The sequence below is a fragment of the Chenopodium quinoa genome, unplaced genomic scaffold, assembly GCF_001683475.1.
Source record: "Chenopodium quinoa cultivar QQ74 unplaced genomic scaffold, ASM168347v1, whole genome shotgun sequence".
In the NCBI taxonomy this organism is placed as follows: Eukaryota; Viridiplantae; Streptophyta; class Magnoliopsida; order Caryophyllales; family Amaranthaceae; genus Chenopodium; species Chenopodium quinoa.
This window is the reverse complement of record NW_018743791.1, coordinates 82,886-110,132: the sequence shown is the minus strand read 5'-3', so window position 1 is coordinate 110,132 and position 27,247 is coordinate 82,886. Positions and strand designations below refer to the sequence as shown.

General features: G+C 37.6%; 2 protein-coding genes and 1 long non-coding RNA gene across 3 annotated transcripts; 2 read left to right on the top strand and 1 right to left on the bottom strand.

Annotated features, from left to right (window-relative positions):
• Positions 1–855: 855 nt before the first annotated feature.
• LOC110684965 (Golgi SNAP receptor complex member 1-1-like) lies at positions 856–10,603 on the top strand. Its single transcript, XM_021861412.1, has 5 exons — positions 856–1,012; positions 1,420–1,647; positions 2,537–2,704; positions 9,138–9,251; positions 9,947–10,603. The coding sequence occupies exons 1-5, from the start codon at positions 974–976 to the stop codon at positions 10,058–10,060; spliced, it is 663 nt and encodes a 220-aa protein (XP_021717104.1). The 5' UTR covers positions 856–973; the 3' UTR covers positions 10,061–10,603.
• LOC110684966 lies at positions 2,966–6,217 on the bottom strand. Its single transcript, XR_002503894.1, has 3 exons — positions 5,065–6,217; positions 4,498–4,550; positions 2,966–3,809 (listed from the first exon to the last, which is right to left on the bottom strand). It is a non-coding gene; the product is annotated as an uncharacterized LOC110684966 (long non-coding RNA).
• Positions 10,604–16,855: 6,252 nt separating the features above from the next.
• On the top strand, positions 16,856–18,760 carry LOC110684962 (zinc finger protein 3-like). Its single transcript, XM_021861410.1, has one exon. It carries the CDS (start codon positions 17,416–17,418, stop codon positions 18,304–18,306), a length of 891 nt encoding a protein of 296 aa, XP_021717102.1. The 5' UTR covers positions 16,856–17,415; the 3' UTR covers positions 18,307–18,760.
• Positions 18,761–27,247: the final 8,487 nt, after the last annotated feature.

The following is a 27,247-nucleotide window of genomic DNA, read 5'->3' as shown; positions in this document are numbered from 1 at the left end:
TATACATTTTAAAATTAAAAAAACAAAGCCATTTCTTCTTTTTTTTCAAACCACCCATAACTGCCTATTATAGTAATTCAAAGATTATTTTTCGTGGCAAGAAATATATATACTCTGTGCTTTAGGTAAAAAAAAAAGTAAAGTAATTAATTTAAATTTAAGGGCTTGTTTGACATCATTTTTGGTTTTTAGTTTTTTGTTTTTTTGAAAATTACAAACCAAAAACAGGAAACAAGAAAAAGGTGTTTCCGCTTTGCTGTTGTTAGTTTTCAAAATTATCATGATTTTAAAAAGTCTAAATAATTTTTGATTCATTATGTGACATATAAATATACTTTTGAAAACAAAAAATCAAAAACCAGAAAATCATAGCAATGTTAAACGAAGTAAATGTCTAATACTCTAAGGGGGTGTTTGGTAAATGGGAATTGAGGGTGAGAATGAGAATTTTAATCCCAAATAAAACAAAGTCTCTTGTTTGAGATGGAATTGAGATTAAAGAAGGGAATGAGATTAGGAATAAAAGAATAGTAAGGGTAGTTTTGAAAAAAAAATGGAGAAGAAAGATTAGTAAGGGTAATTTTGTATTTTATGTTATTATTCCCCATCTATTCCCATCCACTACCCAAACAAAATATGGTTATATTTCCCAATCCCATTCCCACATTCCAAACGCCCCGTAATGGTAGAGTTGGTTAATGGGAAGTGGGCAATGAGCGGGTAGCTAAAAATAGCAATGAAGTGGTTAATCTTTGTGAATTGTGATATGAATGGCCTGGGTGCAGTTGCGTCAAACGCACTTGACGTAAACAAGTGGGAAGAAAATTGAATAATTAAAATACAATTAATACTCGTAAGTTATTATTTTGATGGTAATAACCAAAAACAATTAACAAACCCCTTTTCTCCTTGTTTAGTTTGTGAGTGACCGACGATCCAACTTCTCTCCTGAGTCCTGATCTGGATTGCCATCATGGATGTCCCTAGCTCCTGGGACGCCCTCAGAAAACAGGTTTGCTTTTTTTTTTTTAATGGTTCGCTAATTTCGAGTTAAATTTGGGAATTCATTACAGTTGAAAATTGAATCTGTGATGGTGCTTTACTGCTAGGGTTATACCAATTGACATGTTTTAGGGTTAGGAATTAATCACTGATTGTTGTTGGGAATCAGATTTAATGTAAGTTATGGTTGAAGGATGATTCTTGATCAAATCATGTCAATTCGTTTTTGGATTGCTAATTGATACTTGAAGCTGTAGAATTTCCAACTTACAATTCCTTTTGTTTATGCTAATTAAAATGACATTCATTCATTACATAATCCAATGTTCTTTTCCTGATTGTCTCCTTCATTCCCAAGGGGGTGTTGCATAATTCAGTTATTCTTAATACTTGATATGTCATACTTCCACAATTTAGGCTCGGAAACTTGAAGCGCAGCTGGATGAGCAGATGAATTCATACCGCAAACTGGTTGCTACAAAAGTTGAAACAACAGATAACAATCTTGAGTCTGGAATAGAACAACTATTAAAGCAACTTGATCTTGTTAACAATCAGATGCGAGCATGGGTGTCATCTGGAGGCTCCGAGATGGTTTCTCACACCTTAACCAGACACCAAGAGATCCTTCAAGATTTAACTCAGGTGTGTTATGTTGCATATTCATTTCATCTCTTCAGAGACTTGATGAGAGTGTTCAAATTTTCATTACTCTATGTGTGTTTTGTGTTGTTCCTATTATTTTTTTTTTATAAATGTCAAATGTAAAGGTTTGGGGAACAAAGAAGATAGTAACATTTAGGGGCAAATTTGTATTCTTTAGATATATTTCTGCCAATCAATCAATCAAAGCCTTAATCCCATAAGTGGGGTCGTATATATATATGTCTGTGTACACGTTAATTCTCAACTTAGAGAAACCTACTTATTCTGTAAATCATGGCAGTTTTTCTTGCTTAATCAATTCTTAAGACCATATTGAAGGTTGTTACTTCAATTGAAGAAGCTAAATTATTGGGCTCAATGCCTAAAATTATCCTTGTCTAAGGTGAATAATGATTGAATGCTTTGTACCTTGCACAACGATCTAGGGACTAGCTCCTGGTTAGAATTATGAGCTCATACATCCTTTTGTATCTGAAAAAGAAGTGAGTAATATTATTTTGAAATGTATACGCTGTCGAGGGAGTTTGGAGGGCACATTTCAGATGTTTTCACAATTTATTCTGTAAAGTTACTAATATTGAAAAGAACATTATTCTGTAGAGACAGATGTTACGTTTACATGGATGATGGGTACTAGAGATGCTGAATTTGATTCCATGCTGTATATCATTAAGTTTAGTGATTCTAATCTGTATTGTTAATGATTTCAAACTATTGCACAAGCAGTAATGATTTCTTCTGTTTACTCACTTTGCAGTAATGCTTAATCTTTTTCTTCATCCTGAGTAACTGTTGCGTTATTTGTAGTAGCTTGATGCCTGGTTGATTGTTGAGATCTAACCTAATGTTTGACATGGTTGAAGTGCAGGAGTTTTATCGGCTTCGGTCCAGCCTTAGAGCTAAGCAAGAACACGCTTCACTGCTACAAGACTTCAGGGAATTTGATCGTAGCAGGCTAGACTTAGAAGAAGGAGGAAATTCAGTGGAGCAATCTCTGCTAAAGGAGCATGCAACTATCAGCAGGAACACAGGGCAGGTATTAGACTAATATTTCATTATTATCATTACTTAAACCTTCAATTCTACCGATGGAGAGTTGAATTGGATTTGTTATCCGTTGTCCCTTATGGTCACTACTACAGAAATCATCGTAAATAGCAGTTCCATAGTTGCTGTAGTTATGTAGCGCTACTAAAAGGTTCTGATTTTTACATCAGTATTTGAAACTACTATAGAAAAATATATCTTTTACAGTAAGTGATAGAGCTGTTGCTATAGCATATCTATAAATGGTTTACGGCAGCGAGTTTGGCTGCTGTAAACCTATAGCAGAAAGTGGGAAGTTTTCAATCTGCCTAAACTAATATTCAATGAAATTCCTGTAGGTTGTGTTGTGCTTGGTACTTAGGATGAACCATCAGTATTCTATTGAACCAAAAGTGATTATTTAGTATATTCATCAACAAAAATCTTCCTCTTTCATCCCTTACGTTCAAACACATCATTCTCATGCAAATCCATTTGATTCATATCCTTCCTAACTCCTTCCAACCAAGTCATTTTCGGTCTCCCTTTACGTCGTTTAAGCACTCCATGATCCCACTCTTCCACTCTTTGTACCAGTGCACCCTTGGGCCTTTGTCTTACTCTCTGAACCAATGAAGGCAATTTTCCCTTATTTTGTCAAAAATGCCTGCTACACCCACTTTCTTGCAAATAATGTTTTTTCTTCTTTTGATTCTATCTCTTAGAGTGCTCCTACACATCCATCTTAACATGCACATTTGAGTAACCTTCACTAGTTCACTCCTTCAGTACTATAAAGCAGTACTATAAAGCAACACTGGTCTTATGGAAGTTGTAACACCCCCAAATTACTCTCTAATATTAACCATAATAATTCAAGTTTAGAGAGTAACATGGGAGTATTACCGCCACGTGATTACGTAAGGCTTAACAGAGTTTTGCAGCGGAAAAACAGTACTTATCTTTCATTAATAATAATAGTAATAATAATAGTTTGATACACTTTCAAAGTAGCTACACCACTAATACTATGTATACTAAATTAAACTAGGTGATCACCGCCCATCATTCCCAATGCAGCATATAGTTCATGTTGTCCGATCGCCATCACCTATCTACTTATCAAAATGATAAGTAGGGCCAAGCCAAAACAAAACAAATACGTATTAGCCAAAATGCTAAGTACATACAAATGCTAAGTACATACAAATGCTAGACATGTAAAATCAATTTAATTTAATTAAACATGCTTTCGAAGAAATTTAACTTTAATAAATCATAATTTATCCAAACCATTCCTGAATAGAAATTCATGTATAAAAACTTGTCAGAAGAACCAATTTCCGAAATAACCAACTTTCCAAAGATAATTCCGAATAGGATGGATCAGTCCATATTTTCGTAAATCATTTTACCACCTAAGTGTGCACACCCCCCAAGCTAGTAACTCCTTTACATAGTGCTATCAAGGGGAAAGACTAGGTCATACAAAGTCCATAGTCTTCAACTTACTCCGCATAGTGGGAGTTAAAAATCCAAAGATTCAAGGAATAAATCCTGATGAATAAACTTTTCAATATCTCATACTCGGGATAATTTAAACAATAAAACTTCCTTCTTGAATATCAATACAAGTTTATAATCAACCATATAAAATATTCAAATATTTTGAGATTAAACGATTAAACATGCTTCACCAAAAGATATTTCACAATCATTTAAACATGGTTCGAAATCACTTAACATGTAAATCACGTTGCATATAAAAGCCACTTTATAAAAGATCTAGCCACGTTTACGTACCTCAATTTTTGCACACAGTTACGGAGCTCCTAATTTCGAACTCGAAATTCCTCCTATTACAAACCAATAATCCTAATCAAATACTTTTCAACCTATAGACACGAAGACTTAAAATACCGACTTTGACTTGTTGTGCATGACCAATTTATTAACACTTGTATTTATAAAATAATCTTTAACTATCCGTAATAATAATAATAATAATAATAATAATTATGCTATTAATAATAATAAGAGTAGTAGTAGTGATACGTAGGTAAGTAGTAGTATGATAGTAGTAATTGTAGTAGTAGCAACTCAGCAGCAACAACTAAAATACTAACATCAATAATAATAATAATAATAATAATAATAATAATAATAATAATAATAATAATAATAATAATAAATGGAAAGGTAGTTTTAGTAGTACGTGGAATAAGAGTAGTAGTAGTAGTGAATGTTGATGGTTATCATTGATTATAGTAGTGACAAAATAAGTAGTAGTAATACGTGAGTAGTAGTAATAGTAAGACATAGTAGTGTATAATAGAAGTTCAAGAAGTATGGCAATAGATTGGGACTTACGGTCAACAACAACAAGGAAGGAGGTGGCGGCACGACGGTGGTCGAGTGGCGGCAGTTTGGTGGCACCGAGGTGGGTGCTCGTGAGGAGCCCAAGACCACGGATGAAGGCTAAAAAGGAGGTGAGTATGGAGGAGGAAGAAGCTAGTAGGAGGAAGAAAGTAAGAAGAGGAAGTAGTAGAGAGGAGTATGAAGGGGAGCTTGGAGGATGAAATGGAGTGAGGTAGTCATGGCTACTTATAGAAGTGACTTGATACTATGCCATCCATATTCTTAATTGTAGGAGGCAAGTGGGCATGCAAGTGGGTGGGTTTTTTCCCCCCTCTTGCCGACATCAATTTTTTTTTTTTTATATATATATTTATATATATATTTTGAAGTAGATATTTTTGTGTAGTACTAGCGTACTACACATATGAGTTGAACTCGTATATAAATAGCGAATTTTGTACTTTGTCGTTTGAATCGGGTACAATTTATTAACGGTTGAGAATTTGATTTGGGTACGACAAATTTTTGACTTGGCTCGTATAATTAAAATCATCATAAAATATAGATATAAAATTATCATATAAATATTTTGTATGATAAAATATATCGGAAAATCCATATTTAATAATTATTAAACGACTTAAAAAATACGGGGTATTACAGAAGTCCTATAGAATTTGATCTAAAACATATTTATATATCACTGTCATTGTCAGCGAATGTCAGTTGTTGCCAGTATGGCCTTATAAATATTAAATTTTAAACAGATCTCAAGCAAAACCAACACTAGAAGTGCAAAGAATGAAAACAATAAACAATAGTTTTAGGTGAAAATAAAAATTGTAGTAATATTCTGATCAAGCAAAGATATCTACGGCTATAGAAGCTACTTGGACAAAAAGAAACAAAAAGGCAACTATTAAAAACCTATTAGAAGCACAAAATGCCAACTATTAAACAACTTTCAGTCGGCCTTGTCAAGAGATGCAACAGCTATGCCTTGTTTGGAGTTCCATATTAGAAAGGTATAAATGATAACATATGATGATAAGAAGTATGTTAGATGTTTTCTTTATTAGAAAGGTATAAATGATAACATATGACAAGTCTTAAGCTAAATGTTAGTTTAAGACTTGTCTTCTCTTAGTTTTCTCACCCATTAGCCAAATGGAATGGAGTTATAGTGTTATATCATGTGTCTTTTTCTGGCTGTTTACTTTGACATCAAAAACCACATGGGTTCCTCCTCGATTAATCTCAAAATTTGTAATATCGAAGTTTGACTATATTCAAGCAGATTACATATGTTTATAATGGCAAAAAATTGCTTCTTCTTTGAGGAAGAGGAGTATATCTTGGTCATATGAGTCTACATATTTGGAGCTATTTCATTTGGAAGGAACAATGAGGCAGATTAATTGGTTAAAGGTGTTGTAGGAGGAGAGAAAGTTTCGAGTTTGATGGGCCCCTCAATCCCTCATGGTTCGTGGACCTTTAATTATTGTTTATGAGGCAAAATTTCCCTCTGTAGAAGAACAAAAAAGAAGAATTCACATGTATAATTCCCTCCCCACTCCCCCTCCCACCACCCCCTCGCTCTCGCTGAGCCAAAACCTTACCGTCCTTGGTTGAGAATGGGGAATAAGGGATAAGAGAGAAGATAAGAGGCTTACTTGGGTTAGCCTTGTGGGAGTTGCTATCTGATATGTTACTTTGCTTATCTCCTATACATTTATGATTTTCCATTGTTAGTGATTGCTGTCATTTTCAACCATATAAGAGCATATTATAATTTAAAGCTCAGTATTTCAGTGTATTCTCAACCTAATGTTGTAATTGTTCTAAAAGGTGCCCATTATATCCTTCTAGCTAATTTTGGTTGGATTGTCGATGGTACCTCATACTGTATGTTCCTTTTTTGAGAATTGATTAATATACCGGTTCTTATAAGTTAACATTGCTCATGTCTCCATAATTACATGCTCCTCCAACTTCATATCTTTATTTTTTATTCTACATAACTTCGACTGAAAGTTTGCAAGCTTGGTTTGAATTCATGTTAAAAGTTCACACTCTGTAAGGAATGTATTATGCAAATATAAAATTTTGTACTAGAACTTTCGACAAGAGCAAGTTCTCTTTTATTTTTATTTGGAAAGTTATCAAGAAGATAATGGCAATAAGTAGATACTAATATGTTTACTACCTTCATTTCACAATGTTTGTCCTAGTCGATTTGGAAAGAGTTAGAAAAGCAGAAAACAAAATTAGAAATATAATAAATTAGAAATTTTTTACAATGTATAGAGAGAAAACGGTATGCAGGACAATTAAAATGAACTATATGAAATTGGAAGGATATTTTTTTAATACAGAGGGACTTGAGGGAGTCAATTGATATTATTGACAATGTTTGATGTTTCTTTTAAAATTTTATAGTGTAAAATAAGAATTACAACCATGATTTTAAATCTTGGATGCGGTTGCAATTGCGAGCAACGCGGGTAGAATGCTGCTGTTGCGGCCTAATATATCGGTCGGGGTAAGCTCAAATTCCCTTACAATGCAATTGTGATGTAGTGATGCGGCCAAGATTTAATACCATGGTTACAATATTTTAGAAAATTATAAGATATTTATGAGGTAGAGGGAGACTGAAAATGACTTGGTGTCTTGGTTGGAAGGAGCTAGGAAGGATATGAAGCAAATAGATTTGCATGTGAATGAGCCAATGGGGTATTTGATTGTAAGGAATGGGGATTTTTGTGGATGACTATACGGAATAATCACTTTTGGTTCATGTAGCCAACCCCACTTATGGGATTTAGGCTTTGATTGGTTGGTTGATAAGATGTTTATGGTCAATGTGATTGGTGAATACTGGATAGTACTGGCCAACGTTGGAGGCAGCATCTTGTTGTTGTCATAGCAAGATTTAGGTTGAAAAATATTAGCCAGGACTGTTTCTAATACTCTATGGAATTGCAATATGTTGACAGTATGATGTTTTTGTTTGCCTTTGGGCCTTGGCTAAGTGATATGTGTGATGATGAATTAGCCTTTTCCAGAAAATAAAAATATTATATATAAAAAAAGGTTGTAAGTCTCACTCCATTGAAGAGACAACAATTTGGCATTTTAGCCATGAATTTTTGATGAAGAGTGTAGTGGTGCATATACTTTCCAATAAGTTTTGGACTATATATCTACCTGGGGCCTTGGTGGGTAGTGGGGGCAGGGGAGGTGAGATGACTTGTCATTTGGTATCTAAGGGTTATTAGCCATGTATTCAGATTGGGATCTATTTGGATTAGAAGTTTAACTAGCCTTTGATGGTCAAGCTTCTAGTAGGAAATTCAGTGTTTTATTGACTTTTTTGCTGAGCTGTTATGCTTCATTACAATATGGTCAAAATTAGGAATGGCCCACGTCACCCATTACTATATTTATTAGAATTAGTGGAATGTTTGTACTTTGTGATGTACGAGTAGTTAAAATGTTGTTTCATTGACAATTATGCTCTAATTTAATTCAGTTTGTCTCAATGCAAGTTTTATCTTTATTTGCAAATGTAGCTACATTTTCCAGGGGTAGGATAACAAGATGTCCTTAAATGTTCAATCTTGTACCCAAATTAATCAGGAAGAGCTTTTAGTTTCACCACCCTCGTACATTAAACTGCCATAAGGAAATTGTCGATTGTTTGCTCTACTTCTTCACAGGTTATGCCCAAATTAATCAAATAAATACTTTATAAAATGAGCTCTCAAATTTATCTCAATTGATATATGCCTGAGAATATCTTGTGTAGAGCAGGAACAGTCTAAAATGGCATAGTTATAGTTATTATTGTCTGACTTGAGGATAGTGAGATGAAAAGGAAGGTCCTAAGCACATCACTATTCAAACCAGCAACCTTAGGAAAAGCGTACTTTTCAGCCTACAATGGACAGGTTGAACTTGCTCCAAGAAGTTTAGAATATTGGGTATTTTAAATTTTTGAACCACTATTCATTTTGGTAAAATCTCTTCCCTCTGTGCTTCATTGATTTGATACCGCTGGTAATCATTCCACTGATTTGCAGATGGATTCTGTTATTTCTCAAGCACAATCTACCCTTGGCACACTAGTACTCCAGCGTTCAACTTTTGGGGGCATCAATTCAAAGATCAGTAATGTTAGCAGCCGTCTTCCAACGGTATGTAATTTGATAACGTTCTTGCAAACTGTCAGATTACTCAAGTATTCAAATATATGGAGTCATGTAGATGTATGTTGTGATATTGTTATGCTAGCATCAAAAGCTAAATTGAGGTTGGAGAATAGGATGATAATATGTTGGGGAAATTCTCATTGGTATCCCTATGTTATTGGACACTGGATTTAGTAACGACAGAAAAAGTTATTATCAATGGTAACCTACTCTTATTTTTATATCAAATCATGACATTATTATTTTTTTTTGGTGTTCCATCCGGTTCACCCTTTGGGCTAATCCGGATTCGGGGATCAGTTCTGGGTGGTTAGGTTCCAATCCCCTCCCGATTGTTGTTGCGGGGGATCGAACACGGGTCCTCCCTACCAAGTGTAGTCCCAATCACCACTACACCAACAACCAATTGGTAAATCATGACATTATGATCATATGAAATCCAATGTGCAGTGAGAGTAACCCTAATATGTCAAATTTGCATAATATTGGTAGATATTGATACAATGGAGGCTTGGTTCATAAATATTAGACATGAATTGGACCAATGGACCATAAGAATAGCAATAAGAAACACCATAATTGGTTATACTGTAGTGGGTCCGTTTAGGGCCCTGAATCCCTCTAATTGATAGCTAGCTCCATTCTCATGTGTTGTATTATGATTTGTGACAATGCTGTAGGTGAATCAAATTCTTGCCTCTATAAAGAGGAAAAGGTCGATGGACACTATTATACTGTCACTAGTCGCATCTGTATGCACATTCCTCATATTCATATACTGGCTGACCAAGTAGGGCAACATGATTGAATATTCTTTGTGGAGACTCGGGGGATTTCTTCCTGCTTTGTCATCTGGAGCTACTGTTCACAATTTCTTGCTTTATCCCATGGAAGATCCTCTTTATCTTCCACTTAGCTAGCATCTGCGAATTGTGGGGACAGGAAAAGCAAAAATGCATGCCATGAGGACCAAGAATGAAGTTAATGAGATTGATAACAGCATATGTTGGGGTCATTTGTTGTTTCCTTTCATGTAAAGTCAGTATAGTAAGTTGTGTGAACTTGTGTTGGTATAGAATTGTACCTTTTCTTAATACTGTATAATTTGTGTATGCTATGGGTAACCAACTGCATACATAATTAAGGAACCTTGCAAGTCAAAAGGTCGTTCTATTCTTCCTTACGTTGAAAGGTCAATAGCTATATACTTGTGCATGTGTAATTTTTGACGAGATATGCTTAGGCAGTTAATTACAATGAGATTAAAAACTCGTGTACGTTTATTTTAACAGCAGCTGATTTGGTGTAATATGCTTGTAAGATAGAATTTTCCTGAACCACAGAAATGATGAAATATCAGGATAGAATATGCCATATGGTCCCATCCCACTAAGTTTGCCATTTTATGATGATATATTTTTGTTTGATTGACACTTTGTTTGGATAGGAAGAAATGGGAGGAAAAGAAGAGAAGAGAAATGAAGGGGGACAAAATCTCTTGTTTGGGTAAAAGATTGGGGGAAGGAAGGGGAAGGAGAGGGAGGGATTCATTTTCCCTCTCTATTTAATAACCATAATCTCTCCAAAATTGGAGAGATTTGGAGGGAAAATGGAGCTCACCTCCCCCTCCCTTTCTTTTCCCTTCCCTTCCTTCATTTTCCCTCCCCTTCTTTTCCTTCCTTCTTTGCTATCCAAACAAAGCGTGAGTGATATGCAAGGATCCAGGTTGCTCCTCGATCTAGTAGTGCTGGAACAAACTCGAGAAGAAAGCAATGGTCTTTTGGAACCAAATTTCAATTAGTTGCCGTTGGTTCTTTGTTTTCTTTTGGGCTTATTTCTTTGTGTGTGTTTTTGTTGGAAGTTGTTCACCTTTTGGTTTTTGTTTGCGTTAAGGTTGCATGGAAATGTTGTGGATAAATTTTTTTCCATGAAGATCCGAGGGATTCCAACAGGTGTCCTGGGAATGGGATCATCCCATCATTCTAATCTGAATACTGAAATACTTGTAAAGTTCTACTTGTTTGTTCGAAAGAAAACCATGTAAAGAACTACATATACGTCGGTTTTTTTTTTTTTTTTCTTACTAGGGTATATTATATGATCGAACTCGAACTTAATAGTAAGCAATACTATTATGTGAACCACTTTTAAACAAAAAAATGTGGTGAAATTAATACTAAATGGACAATGAAACAAGAAAATCCATCTAAGATTGGTAAAGGTATCTAGTGCTCGATTTCTCTAGCAGCATGTGTGGAGTAGAATTTGACACAACTCTCCCAATTTAGCTAGTTATCAAAGACTATGATTGTGATTTATGAAATATAGACAGTGAAATCTTGGAAAGTCGCCTTAAGGATCATGAGTAACTATATATGATATTATGCATGTTGTTCACCAAGTACGAGAACCTTTCAGTAGTAAGCGTTAATTTTCATTATCAAATGTGCAATGTAAACATTTTACACTGTCATTAGATAATTGACAGAAGCTAACCATTTATATTATATAACTTTGATTATAGTTTCTTTTATTATATTATAAAATTCTAATGTCATTGTCTAAAATATTGTTAATAAGTATTAATGTACACTTCATAAGATCAACATTTTTTTACTAGTAAGCATAATGGTCAAACTAATTCATAACAAGTGTTGATTTAATTTTAGTTATTTATTTATTTTAAAACGAAGAGAGTAACAAAATTGTACGGAGTAACAGATGAAGAAACCTTATTGTACTTATCTTATCTATGTCTGTGTGATCATATGATGGCAGGAGACATGAAAAGTTTTCTTTAGTTTGAAGTACTCCAGGCCAGTTGAGAAGTGAATAATAAGTGCACGTTATATTCCTTACCCCAATCATGCAAAGCAAACAGTGATTTAATTAATTTGTTCCCTAACTTTAATTTGGTTAAGTCAGAAGTAGAACTCCATCTATCACATCGAGGTCTCTCTCTCTTTGTATAATATTGGTGAGTCATCATGTTCAAAGTTGATGATATATCAGAGGACATCATATCATATAAGAGTAGTACTTCGTATATATTACAGTGCATCTCAATGTATAGTTGTTGTACGTTTACAATGCATATAGGATGACTGAAATATAAGTAAAAGAGCCAAGAAATTGGAAGGTGGGAAAATCCTTCAAGCAATTACTTGAATACTATAAAACCCACCCAAGAACAAGGAGAATGTTTGTATTGATTTTAATTAGTGTTTAGTAGAGTACTCTCTCACTAATTTCCACTCTAAAGCACAAGGGTTTCAAGAACAAGAACTCTAGCTCTAAATGTGTTGTTTCACTAAATTTTGGGGATAATAAACAAAATAACCCTCAATGGGTATTTATACCCTTGCCAGATTTGGACAGGGTATCAGGTAGGCACAGGCGTGCCAAATATGGCACGAACGTGCTAGCCTAGATAAATCATTCCAATAGCTATTGCTCGTCTGGAACTGCAACTGTACGGTCGTGCATCCTCTGTTTGGGTCAACACAAATAGCTCGTAGTAAAACAATTATAACTTCCTCGTTTCACAACGGAATTAAGCTTATGGCCTATTGTTGGAAAGCTCTTGAAACAAGCTTTCACTTCCAACTTGAATCATCTCAGTACTTCAAGTAGTTTGAGAGATATGCCCAGTTGATATTGACCTATGCAAAGCTTTCTTGCTTAATAGTAGTACAAGTAATTCATTCTCTTAGCTTATATGTCAAGCCTCGATTGATTCTCGAGCCATATTCCAACATAGCAGCGGAAGAAGGGCCAATTTCACCATCTATTTGCCAGCCAATTTGCCCACCACACATCACACATGCATGGATCTTCATGGCCTCGGTTCCTATTTTAATTCTATATCCCTGTTTAAATTGTCCCTTAAAGAATACTTACAACACAGATGTATTTATACAAACGATCACCACTTTACTCACAAAAATAAATTCAAATTTCTTACCACTTTTCTTTCTTAAATTCAATCATTTCCACTGAATCAAACATAATAAAGTAAAAAATATATATCTATGAAACAGAGACAGTACATGATGAGATTTTTTTTTTAAAAAAAAGCTATAAGCTAGTAAAGTTGTAGGTGACACAACCTACTTATTAACTAGCTATAACTATCATTTCGACCATAATAAGCTTTTAAGAAGATATATTAACCATACACATGCATGCATATATAATATATGTGCATACAGGCAGACACCAAAGTAAGATAAGTCAATTTCTTGCAAACATGCATGCATGCGATCCAAGATAGGAAGAGGCAAGCTAAGCTTCATGTTCCTCGTCTTTTCAAAAGTGGAAGCTTACCTACCATTTTTATAAAGTGACATACACTTACTTTTAATTTTTCAACTTTATATACTGTATAAAAATATTTTTCACTTGCTCTATTTTAAATTAAATTTGATTTGTAAAAACAGTATTATAAATGTAAAGAATTGGCCTGCTTTACTGGACTAAGACTTACTACACGTTTGTCAATTTTTTTATTTATTTTTATTTATTTATTTTTTTTTATATTTTTTTTATTTTGATTGGAAATTTGCTTGATTATTCTTTTTATTCTTTAGTCAAACTACACACAATTAACGCTATATAATATAACATATATACCTACATATATATTTGAGACAATTTATTGACGCCATTCATTTATAAAAGAGTTTATCACATTGGATACCTCACTCATCACAACTCAATTATTTTTCTATCCACAAAACGGTGGTCCATATCATATACGAGGTACAAAAAGAAAGTGTACATACGTTATTATTATGATGTCAATTTACAAAGAAAAACAATTGGATATAGATTCCTTCCCTTCTCATCATTTTCTTCGCTTGGGAATTAGACAAGGAGGTTGTTGCGTTGATGAAGCGGATTCAGAAGTTCTTATTGACTCGGGACATCAGGGCTCGTGCTGCTGCTCATATTTTTTTTACTAGGATAGGTTTTTCTATAACTAGAGGAGTGGGGGCCCGAATTGTATCTCGGCTTCCCACTAATTTTTTATAGGTCTGACTGTATTTGTTTTTGATATATAATAATAATAATAATAATAATAATAATAATAATAATAAGGCGTCAGGTTGCCTTATGGAAGTCCCAGCAGGGGGATCACTCTTCGGCCTGGTTGCGGACGGTCTCGATATCGGGTTTGGGTTAGACTATAAATGGTAAGACTTACCGTAGTGTTCTTTGCTACAGGTTGGGTGTTCCTTTGTTCTCTATTTCAACATCGTGTTCTGCTTGCTCAAGGGTTTTTGATGGGGATATTTATGGGGATCATATAGTGTCTTGTGCTGGGGTGGTGGGTATTAATAATCGGCACAACGTTGTTCGTGACACCCTTGTTGATATTTGTTTTCGGTCTGGGATTTCTGCTCGAAAGGAGATTAACGTTGGGTTGAGTAGAGGAAACGACAGGGCTCTTCGTCCAGCAGATGTGTTGCTTTATTCCTGGGATAGAGACCTTGATGTATGTGTTGTCTTACTTCGTTCCTGGTCGTGTTGTGTCTACGGCGGCTCGGCGGAAGCGGGACAAGTATGGGGCGCGTTGCAGGGCTATTGGCTATGGTTTTCTTCCTTTCTCCTTTTCTTCGTTGGGGGAATTAGCTGAGAAGGATGATGTCTTCTCTTTGTATCTCGATCGGCTTCCACCAATTTCTTGTAAATTAATTGACTTTGTAGGTTTATTATTATATTATTATTATTATTATTATTATTAATACATGTTAAATTTTGAGATATTACGAAATGGATCTGGCAACCTGAACAAAGAGAAGAAGAGTTTGGTCCACAAACAAAGCCAAGGAGATTCTATACTAAAACCAATGATAGTAGCCTAGTAAGAGTAACTCATCTACCTTTTAAAGTGGAACCATCTCTCCTCCTTCTCTAATGTGTGACACTCACAAGTGGATTTACAATGGATTTGAATGATACAATTTAATTTGTATGAGCATGAGTTTTAAGTTTTAAATAATTTTTATAAATTATCCATATAGACATATAGTGCTTCTTAATATATCAGAGTTGCTATTTTTTATTTGAAGCCAAACAGTTGTTAATGTATACAATTGATCATAATACATGCTATAGTGCAAGATGTAATAAGAGATTCCTATTTCTTAAATAATAATTATTCTTTTCAGCCTCCTAAATCTCTATCAATGCAACTTGGTCTTGCTATTAAATTATACTTTGGGGCCGCCATCAATAATGTAATTTGATGATGGACCCATAAATTTATTTATTTATTTCATATTTTTTGGATTGTTCTCTTCATTTGATAGTCTCTATAATTAAGAACGTTTTGCTCATATTAGATAGTCATATTTGAGTATGTTTAGACGTAATAAGATCGAAGCTATGAATAGGAGTCGTGAACTTGTGATTGATAATGAAGATAAATAATCGTAGGAATTAATAATGTATCTTTTGCTGTAAACACAATGTTTCACTTGACAACCTTTAGTTTGTCACAACTCACAAGTATATTCCCAATCTCATTTCTTCTTCTTCTTAAAAAAACTTGGATAAGAAGCACTATAGATATAGGGCCTCACTCACTAACAGGCCAGTGGATCTCATATATCCTGAAAATGCTTGATATTGATTACCTTAAAACCTTCAAAGTAGCAACAAACTCAAGTACGTGCGGGGTACTTTCATAAGTAGGCAGTAGGTTGCATGCTCCCTTCAATTCAATGAATAATCAACCTCGTTTTCTCACTCTTTACAGTATAGAAATACATATACGTACCCGGCCACATCAACCAAATGAATCATGCATAAAATCATATAGTACCTAATTTGGGCACACTTATTTTTATACGAAAAAAACGTTTTTTGGTAGGCTTTTTTATTTGATAAATTTTATATAAAAATAATTAAAATATATTTTTTTTCATCATTCCTGTCCTTTCTAGTCCACAGGGATAGAAATCATATATTACTCGTATTAAGAGGCCTCCGATGTCATTATATATGATGTGAGGGGGGTGGCTATTTATTTGATAAAAGGGACATTATTTTAGTTTTTCCAAATGATTGTCTCATCTATCATTCACCGTTTTTGCCACTTCTAAATTTTAATCCACACCTTTCCTTCCCAAGGTTATATTCAATAAACATACACTATATTTCCCGTCAAAAAAAAAATAAAAATAAAAATAACATACACTATATTTTCCTTTTCATAAAATATATATGGAGAATTAAAAAAAGAATTAAATATACGGAGTAAAAATAAAAACCTTCAGTTCATGGCTACTGTCTAGCTAAGTAGTTATAGTTAAGTTCTACTACAAGAAATTGAGGCTTGAAAAGATGATCGAGTGTGTATTAAGCGATCTTAAATTACGAAGTATCATTTTGCACATTATTTGATTAATACAAGCAAAACAAAAATTGATAAACAAACGACACCAGATTCATTCTCATTCCCTTTCTTGAAACCCCCCAACCAAACGCCCCCTAATTATTTGGTGGGGTCATTTTATGACTTAGAAAAAGTTTTGTATTCTGACAAGGAGGATATATATGTCATGTATACCAAATAAGTAAATTATGCAGATTACATATAAGCTAAGCATTATGTTTGTGTCGCACACTCAAGGTTAAGACATGGATACTTGTAATTTATAATTGAGATTAGCCATCTGTATAAAATCTAACAACCATAAGTATTTGAATAAAAAAAAAAAAAAAAAAAACAGATTTTTTTTTTTTAAAAAAAAAAGTACTACATGCATAGAATTAATAATGAGTGTTTTATAAACCTATGTCCACTGGCCACTGTGGTCACAAAGTCTTCACCCCGTGATCAAGTCCCTTGAAAAGAACATAATGATAGTAATATGTTTCGATCAAAATTAAAGCTATATATGAAACCACTTACAAAATTTTAGACGATCCTTTCTCCATTTATCCTTTCTACCTATCTACATCCATCATTCTCTCACTCTCAATTAAATTACATAAGTCTTGCTAGTAATTAGCCTTAGGTTTGTAACTTATATTCCAATTTCAAATACTTCACTTAAATCACTCAAAAGCATTTACTAGCCTTAATTAGCTTACAAATAAACACCAATAAGCTGCAAATAAATAAATTATATTGAAAAGGATGGAGGTACCAAATAATAATGAACAAAAACCTCGCACTTTGTTTAAACCTTCAAACTCCATGCCAATTTCAGATGATCAGTCTCCATCATGCTCCATAGAAGAAGAAGAAGAAGAAGAAGAAGAAGCTCAAATAATTTCAACAAAAGCAAAAAATGAAAACCATCCTATTTTTAACTTGGATCTTAGCTTATGCAGCAATGATTTTGAAGAGCAAGACGACTATGATCCAAAACTCGATCTTATCGGTGGTTTCAACAAGGATAAAAATCCAATTTCAAACGTTGAGAGATTGGTGGGAGAAGCAAGGACTTTCTCATGCAACTATTGCCAAAGGAAATTCTACAGCTCCCAAGCACTTGGAGGCCATCAAAATGCACACAAAAGAGAGAGAACGCTAGCGAAACGCGGCCAACGGATGATGACTACTTCGACAACACGCGGTAATTATCATCTGCCTCAACATTTCTACAAGAGCAACAGACCACTAACATCATCATACCCTAGCAATATTTCAGCCCTTCCTCTTTATGGCTTATATTATAATAAACACAACAACAACAATCATAATCTTAATAGACCTCTAGGAATACAAGCTCACTCGTTGATACATAAACCATCTTATGGATCAAGGGTTCCTATGATTGATCAGCAACCAGCGATTAGGCGTCTTGCAATGGCCTCATCATCTTCTTCAAGTCATAACGCCGGGCCTGGCCATGGTGTTGCACGCTTTGATAGTGTTCATCATCACAAGAATTCTCAGCCATTGGATAGAAATAATAATATTGGAGGAGGCCTTTGTTGGAAGGAAACTGTCAATGTTCTTAAGACTAGTCTTAAACAAGATCATGATCATTTGCATAAGCTTGACTTGTCTCTTAAGCTTTAATGCATGTTAACCCGTTCACTTTTAGTTGCAATACTTTAATGTAAGAGCTTTTTGGTCATGTTCATGTAGGTTATTGTTTAGCCTTTGTTTGATTGGAATTTATTAGCTAGGCTTGAATTGATATCATTTACCCTTTAACTCCTTGAATTAAACCTTATATGACACGAAGTAGCTAGATTGATGAATGTATTTATGTTGAAAAAAAAGTTGCGTTATATGCTTTAGATTTTGAGGTCTATATTCTATGCTACTTGTAAAGTCTTAAATTAGATCCAAGCTTGAAATTTAATACCAAGTAATTGTACTTATTTAGTTGCATCCTTTATTTTTATTTTTATTTTTAACTTTAATTTTTAATTTCTTTTTTAAGTTATCAACGACGTTAAATATGTGAGGGTTATTAAAAACAAAGACCCTAGATAATGTATGACTCACTAGCTGGAAGCCAATACAATTCATGTTATACTTCGTATTATATTGATGAATGAAACATCAAATTAAACACTTATTTATTTATTTTCAATGACATCATATTTCCCGTTGAACACTACAAAATCTAATTAGTATTTGATTTGCTACCTAAGAGATCTCCAAATTATAGTGGGTCATGATTGATTATTTAGCGGGTCCATATCCACTAATTTTTTTTAAACAAAACGAAGAAACATTATATAACAACTAGATGAGGAAGGTCATCTAGGAACATAGCAGTTTACACTGAATTATTTACACTGAATTGTTTACACTGAAACCCACTAATTATTTACATTGAAATCTATATTAGAGCTATCAGCGTTAAACCCAGCTATTTTGAACTAAGCTAAAAAGAAACGGAACCGCTAAAAACCCATTTTGTGAAAACCGAAAACCGACCCGACTCAATTTTTTCCAACCTGAAACTAAAATTGAACCGAATTTGTGCAAACCATTAATGACCCGACCCGTTATCAAACCAAACCATTACAACCCGAAACCAAAAGCAACTCGAACCGATTACATCAGAACCCGATAATAACCCGACCCATTTTAAACCGAAAACTGTTTATACCCGACTAAAATTCAATAAACCTAACCGTTCTAGCCTGAAACCCGTTGTAACTGAACCGTTTATAACCTGTAACTCGTTATGACTGAACCGTTTTCAACCCGTAAGCCGTTGAGATTGAACCGTTTACAACCCGTAACCCGTTGAGACCAAATCATTTACAACCCGTAATCCATTATGACTAAGCCGTTTACAACCCGTAACCCAATATATTTATGATCTGATCTATTTCAACCTACTACTCAATAAAGCCAACATATTTAAGACTTAACTCGATTATCGTGACCCATTCCTACCCATTATATGATTAACCTAAGTCTACAATGATCCGAATCGATGTTAACCCGATATGATTTGAACTGAAACTTGCTTCAAATTGGATAAATCTATTTTCAAACCGACCGCGTTTAATTCAAACCGATTATGACCCGAACCAATAATGAACGACCCGGTTTCAACCGATTTTTTTTGAACCGAAACCTATTTCAAACCGACCCAATTTAACTTAAACTGATTATAACCCGAACCGATTACAACTTGACCCGGTTAGGACTCATACTATTTTGAACCAAAATCCGTTTTTAATTGACTAAACCCGTTTTCAAACTGATCCGGTTCAACCCAACTGATTATCACCCGAATCGATTATAACTTGACCCGATTAGGACCCAACCCGAATAGAAACCGCAATATAAAAAAAAATTTAAAAAAAAAACCCAAACCGGACTGACCCGGTAATTTTCTAAACCGACTCAAAACCAACCCGTTAATAATTTCAACCTGTTATAACCCGAAACCGATAAACCCAACCCGAAATTGAACCAAAATTGACACCGCTAGATCGTATAGTTAAAGAAATTTGTGCAAGATAATACTCACTCCGTTTTTAAATACTTGCTCCACTTTCTTTTTTTGGCCGTTTTTAAATACTTCATTCCTTATTTGGAATGTTTTTACTATATTTGATTCATTTCTCTCACCTAGTGGACCGGCTGGACCCAACATAAATCATATTTTATTAATTTCATATTCTCTCTCTTCCAATTTTCTCCACTACTTTTGTTTTTTACAATTTTTTTATTCTTTCACCTACCCCACTACCTCCATATTTTATTACTTTCTCCAATTTCTCCTAAAACTCCGTGCATGGAGAAATGGAGCAAGTATTTAAAAACGAAGGGAGTATTAATTTTCCATGAAGCCAATTGCCACATATTTTGTTTATTTGTTCTTGAGCTGAGACATAAATTGGAAATTTTCATCGTGTACCCAACTAACACAAGGTTAGTGTTTTGGGTGTGTTTGTCCCTCGGGAGAGTTACAACACGAAGACTGATCCGGGGTGAGTTGTACCTGCAAAACAAACGGAGACACCAGTTGGGTGGTGCTCCGCCTCCGACGCACAAGTTAGAAACTTGAAGGGAGAAAAAGGTGCGGAAATTTAGGTAGGGATCTGCTCGGATTCCAAGCTCAGGATGTCTCTATCAAAGAGTAAATGTGTAATAAATGATCAAAACATGTCCTCAAATTTACCCTCTATATATAGCCGTTTTACCCTCATAATTTTGTACGTTTACAAAAATTTCCTAGAGATTAAAACTTTAAGAGAGAAGAAGTCATCCGTTTGAGTCAGACGCGAGTAAGAAAGTTTGTTCTTCGACGACCCAGCCGGACCCACCTTCCTTCAGATATCAAATCTAAAGGTACCGTCTCTGTCTCTCTCAGCTCTTTTCTTTTTTTACCGCTTGTACATATTTCTTGCAATAAATGGATGCATCACCAACAGACAGTCACCAGGGACGGCTGAGTCTAGGACTGGGAGTGCCGTCTTGGGGTGTTGGGACCACCCTTTGCCTTGGATTCCGACCAGTTATGTGTCTGTGCAGGACACCATGGCTCGGACAATGCAGACGGCAACGGATCCAAATTACAAAAGTGAAGGCTCAGGCGGCCAGACGCCTGAGGGAGAAACGTCTGGTCAGGGAGACCAGACGGCTCTGGAGAGATCCCCTCCACGCGCCCCTTCAACCCCTGCTGACTCTTTCTTGGAAGAGTGTGACCAAGGCGGCGACGAGGCCGTCTCTGCCCCCTTGGGTCAAAGCGAGGAGGAGACGGAGAGCGACAACTCCGCCTCTACCTCTGAAAGCAGTGATGACTTACCCCCGCTTCTTGATAGCGAGGAGGAAGAAAGGAAAAAGTGGAGCAAAAAGGATGATCCCTTCAGCATCCACGTCTCTTCTAAGGACCGGATCCAAATGGAAGAAAACTTAAAGAACTTTACGAAAGTGCACCCGCTAGGAGACGGGTATAGGATCCGGGTGCCGCCTGAGAATGGAACCATCGCCTGGGGGGACGACAAACAGAACGCCAACAGTTATTTTGGCTGTTATGAGGCGGCGTTCAAAACTAGACTCCGCTTCCCCCTTCACCAGGCAGTGAAGGCAATTTTAAGAGGCTACGGCCTTGGGGTCTGGCAACTTAACCCCAAGGGGCTTAACCAACATTCTGGGGTATGTTGCCGCCTGCGAGTTCCAGGGGCTTAACCCCGGATGGGAGGCTTTTCCAAGCATGCACTATCTTAGCAGAAGCCCAGGCGGCTGGAGGGCGTGGTACACTCTAACCACGCAGCCGCAATATATGATGACCTTGAACAAGGTCTCGAAGTTCGATGGCTGGAAGCACAGGTTCTACCTGATGTCAGCCCCAACCAGACGGGAAAATTATGAATTCCGTCTGTACAATAAGAAGCCCGACTTGTTGGGCAGGAAGTGCGCTCTTCCCAGGATCCCAGAGGAAGATTTTGACAAAATAATTGAGGCAAACTTTTTCGGCCTCACAGACGCAACTCTGTCAACCGGGGAAACAATAAAAGTCCCCAAAAATTGGATCCCCAAGAGCGCCTGGTTCAGGGATGAGTGTTTTCTAGCCGCCTGCGGGCTAGGGCACATGTTTACAAAACGTATGCGCCTGAGTTTATACCATCTGTAGTATTTTTCTATCGAAATTGATTTATGATATTGACCAATTTCTTTCTTTTTGCAGAAGAAGCTCTAAAAATTCTGCAGTCGGAGAAAACTCCTAAACGGTCTTCTGCAACCATCCACAAAGATCTTGCGGAGAAAGCTGCGGTTGAGCTCAAGGCCAAGGTAACAAACGCCTGACCCTTTCATACGTTGATCCTTTAAAATCATTTTCCCGGATGCTATCCTTAACTTTGGTTATTTTTTCAGGGAGGAGAGGTTGGAAAGTCGTTTGAGAAGCAACTCAAACGGGCTAGGGAGGAGAACCCTGTTGTTCTCAACAAGATAAAAAAATCCACCTCTGCATCAACTTTTGGCGCCTCAGCCGGGGCTAAGACGATGCGGATATCGGGGCGACTCGAGAAGGTAGGCGGCAGCGTGTGCCTTGATCTTGTCAACCCCTTATCAGCAACTGCGGGGTTCACCACGCCTGCAAGCGGTTCCCGCTTGGCCAGCTCTGAAGGTAAGAACCCTTTTGAATCCCCGCTTGAGCTGGGGTGGCCTTTACGGGTGAAATGCCACTCCCAACAGGCGTCATCCTCAGACGGTCGGCAACAAATAGGTGCTTCCTTAGTTTCGCACTCATCACGTATTGATTGTGGTGCAGATCAATCTCCCCGCTGGCCAGACGTCCAGAAGCATGCCAAGGCCATGCTGGAAGCCGTCCGGAAGAGGGATAAGGACAATATCCCTGGGATAGAGACGTTCAATCTTGAACGCATTCTATCCCTTCTGGCTGAGGTAAGAAACTTGTCAATTCAATTTTATTTTTTCCAAGTGTCTTATCCCGCCTGCCATACTTATGCCGTCTGACTGTTTGCAGGCCATGCTGCGGGTGGACGGGCTCAAACGCCCTTATTCCCGCAAACGGGAAGAGGTAAAAAGGGCCAAGAAGTCCGCCATAGACGCTGATAATATTTCTTTACACTCGACTATCGTAAATGAACTTGAAACTAAAGCAATAATTATGACACAGGCGTCTAGAATCCAGCAGCTGGAGGCGGATCTGGAGACGGCCAAACAGCAGGCGTCAGATGCTGAGACGGCTAAGAACGCGGTGGAGGAGGCCCAGAAGAAGGCGGATGAGAGCGCCAAGAAGGCTGTGGAGGCGCTCAAGAAGGCCCAGACGGACCTTGGCACACTTAAAGGTGTTTCCGAAGAGAACACCAAACTGAAGGCCAAGGTTCAAAAGCTGGAGAAGGAGGCTGCTCAGGCTCAGAAGAACTTTGCAGCAACCCTGGAGGCGGAGCAAAACCGCCTTGTTGCTGAGAGTGACGCTGACAATGACGCCCGTATGAAGATTTCCTGGGCTGCCTTGTACCCAGACGCGGATTATAGCATCTGGGCACTAGCGCACAGCTATGCCGAGTTCGTGGTGTACTTGAGGGAACAAGGCGAGCCAGAGCCTGCCTCTTTCGAAGCTTAGGTCAACTCCAACAATGAGCCATCCGTGCCTGATCTTCCTGGTCCTGGTGAAGCACAGGAGATACCCTCAGATGGTGAGGAGGAGGGGGACCAGGAGGATCCGTCTGCAGGCCAGAAGTGACCACTCAGCGGCAGTATGCCAATCTTTGCTTTTTATTCTTTTATTCAGCGGCTGTATGCCAAAACTTACTTTTTCCGGCCTGCGTGCCGAGTATCTGTGTATTTACCGGCTGTGGAGCCAGGTTAATTAACAATTTCTTTCTCCCAGACGGGGTCCGGTGAACATTTGATCCATTACAACCGTTTGGTTGGATGGACTTTTATGAAATGCACCGACTGAGTCGGTTTTGATCATTTTACATTTGAATTTTTATTTTGTGCAAATTTTAATTTTTCATTTTTTGCCTAACTTATCAAAAGCACGTGGCGATTTCTTGCCTAACTAGTCAATAGCCTGGCTGCCCTTGCCCCTGGACGACTGTGTGATTGGTTTCAAGTGGAGTTGGTAGATTGACTTGAAAACGTCTGATGCTGCAAAGAGCATGATATGTTGGTAAGTCAATCAATCACAGTAGTGATTGCCCCAAACCAAGTGCACATCCGTACACCAACAGGCGTTTCGGTCACTACACAGACGGCGTATGTCCGTCTTGGTAGAGATTTCATAGCCATTGAACTCTTTTGCCCCAATTGGGGTGAGGTGCAATTTTCGGAATAAATAACCTGTGAGAACTTCAGCCGGCGACCGACTGATGCCTATGGGCATCCGGTATCTGGGAACTTATTTGTTCTTCATAGGTTATTTTGGTCAGACGGCTATGAGTTGACCAATTTGGTCGTTCAATTTTTGCCGTCTGCATGGATACGTATAACCGACAAATAGTCTGTTCTCTGCGACGATTGCACCCGAAGGGGTGTCGCCGGACCCCTTTGTCCATGTTGGGACAGGCGATTTTATAAAATGAGCAACCATCCGGCCATTGTAGCCTCTGGTCTTGTTTGAGACCAGTTGCGTAGCCACTAAACGTTTTTGTGCTTAGTTTCTAGTCAGTATTGAATTTACACTAAGTATTGAACTTAGTTTTTTAAGAAAACGAGTCTGTCTGGGTATTACCCAGACGGACAGGCAAATATTTGATCATACTAAGTATCAAACTTAGTTAGATAAATGGAGAATCCGTCTGAGTATTACCCAGGCGGATAGTCTAGCAGTTGAATAAACAAAGTATCAAACTTAAATAAACAAGAGATCCGAGTATTACCCAGGCGGATAAACAAATGTAACCTTCACTAAGTATCGAACTTAGTTAGGTAAATGGGGAATCCGCCAGGATATTACCCGGATGGATAATCAAACGATAACTCAATTTTGCAAACAAAGTCTGAATCTTCATTAATTGACTCATTGTTTACAAAAAGTTTACATTCTCAGAAGTAGTACTTTTTTAGTTTGTTTACATTCCAAGTTCTAGGCAGGCGCCTGCCTTCTGGAGTTTACAGGCGGTAGGTGCCGTCCCTTACTTCTTCATAGATACGGTAGGGGTCTTCCCAATTTGGGGTTAGCTTTCCCAACTCATTGCCCCTACAGGTTGCCTCCATTTTTCGTAACACTAAGTCTTAAACTTTCAAAGGACGCTTGTGTACTTTTTTGTTGTAGGCTCTCGTCATTCTCAGACGGTAAATCTCATGACGCAAGGCGGCATTGCCCCTGCGTTCCGGGAGTGAATCCAATGCCAAGCGCATTGCTTCCCAGTTTGCCTCTTCATCATATAGCATGACTCTAAGAGTCAGCTCGTAATGTTCGATGGGCAAGACGGCTTCAGCACCGTAAACCATGAGAAATGGGGTTTCACCGGTTGCCCCCTTTGCTGTTGTCTGGATGGCCCATAGGACATGGATTAACTCTTCTGCCCATAAGCCACCGGCTCTTTCTATTTTCTTCTTAATGCCGTCTGAGATGAGTTTATTGAAGGCTTCAACTTGGCCGTTTGCTTGGGGCCGGCCGACGGATGCAAAATAGCTTGAGATCCCCTGATCTCCCAACCAAGTTTTTAGCTGAGGCGTCTCGAACTGAGGACCATTATCAAACACCATAGACATAGGTACCCCATACCGGGTGATAATGTTTTTCCAGATGAAGGAAATCACGTCTGAGGTTTTGATGTTTTTAACCGCCTCAGCTCTACCCACTTGGTGAAATAATCCACAGCCACTAAGATGTAGCGCTTTCATCCTGGAGCATGCGTGTAAGGATCTAGAATGTCCATGCCCCATTTTGCAAACGGGATTGGGTTGTGGATGGCCGTCAGATCAGTAGCCGGACGGTGAATGAGTTTACCAAATTTTTGGCACTTGTCACATTTCTTTACCAACTCCTTGGCGTCTGCCTCAAGAGTGGGCCAAAAGTAATGTCGTCTGGCTCTGACGGCTAGGGACATGCCGCCTATGTGGGAGGCGCAGAATCCCGAGTGCAAGTATTCGAGAACTTCTTTCCCCTTTTCTGGGGTGACACACTTCAACAAAGGCTTCAGAAACCCCGCCTTGAAAAGTTCTCCATTTTTCAACTCGAATCTTGCAGCTCGCTTTTTCAGGACGGCTGCTTCCTGTGGCAAATCAGGAAGTGTGCCGTCTGAGAGATAGGCCCGGATGCCATCCATCCAGGTAGAGCTTCGGTCCAGAATTCCAACGGGATGCTCATAGATGCTTCTCTTTTCAAGAACTTCCCAGAAGACTGACCGAGGCATATCGTGGCAGGCGGAAGATGCCAGCTTTGACAATGCATCCACCTGGTTGTTTTCCGACCTAGGCACCTGATTCAGCCGGAATTACTCAAGTGCCTTGGTCTCTTCTTTGACTGCCTGAAGATATTTAATCATAGCCGGATGAGTAGCCTCGTAGCTTCCCTCATACTGGCTAACAACCAATAGAGAATCAGAGTAGGCGTCAATTTTCATGGCCCCTGCCGCCTTACACATGCGAATGCCGGCTAGCAGGGCTTCATATTCCGCCTCATTGTTAGTGGCCTGAAACTTGAAGCGTAGTGCATATTCAAATCTGTCTCCTTCAGGAGACTCATAAATTACACCTGCACCACAGCCGCTCTTTGTAGAGCTCCCGTCTACGTACACTTTCCAAACTTGATCAAGATTATCCGGAGCCACCGGACGAGTCATTTCAACAATGAAGTCGGCAAACGCCTGACCTTTCACTGCCTTTCTTGGTTCGTAAGTGATTTCAAGGCTCTGCATTTCAATAGCCCATTTCAACATTCTCCCGGATGAGTCCAAGGTAGATGTTTCGGGGGTTTTTGTCCCTTGGGAGAGTTACAACACTGAAACTGGATTCAACTGAGGACGCCTGTACATGCAAAGCAAACGGACCTCCGGATGGTTGGGGGTCCGCCTCTGAAGATTAAGTCAGCAAACGTTCGGAAGTAAAACGTGAGGAAGTA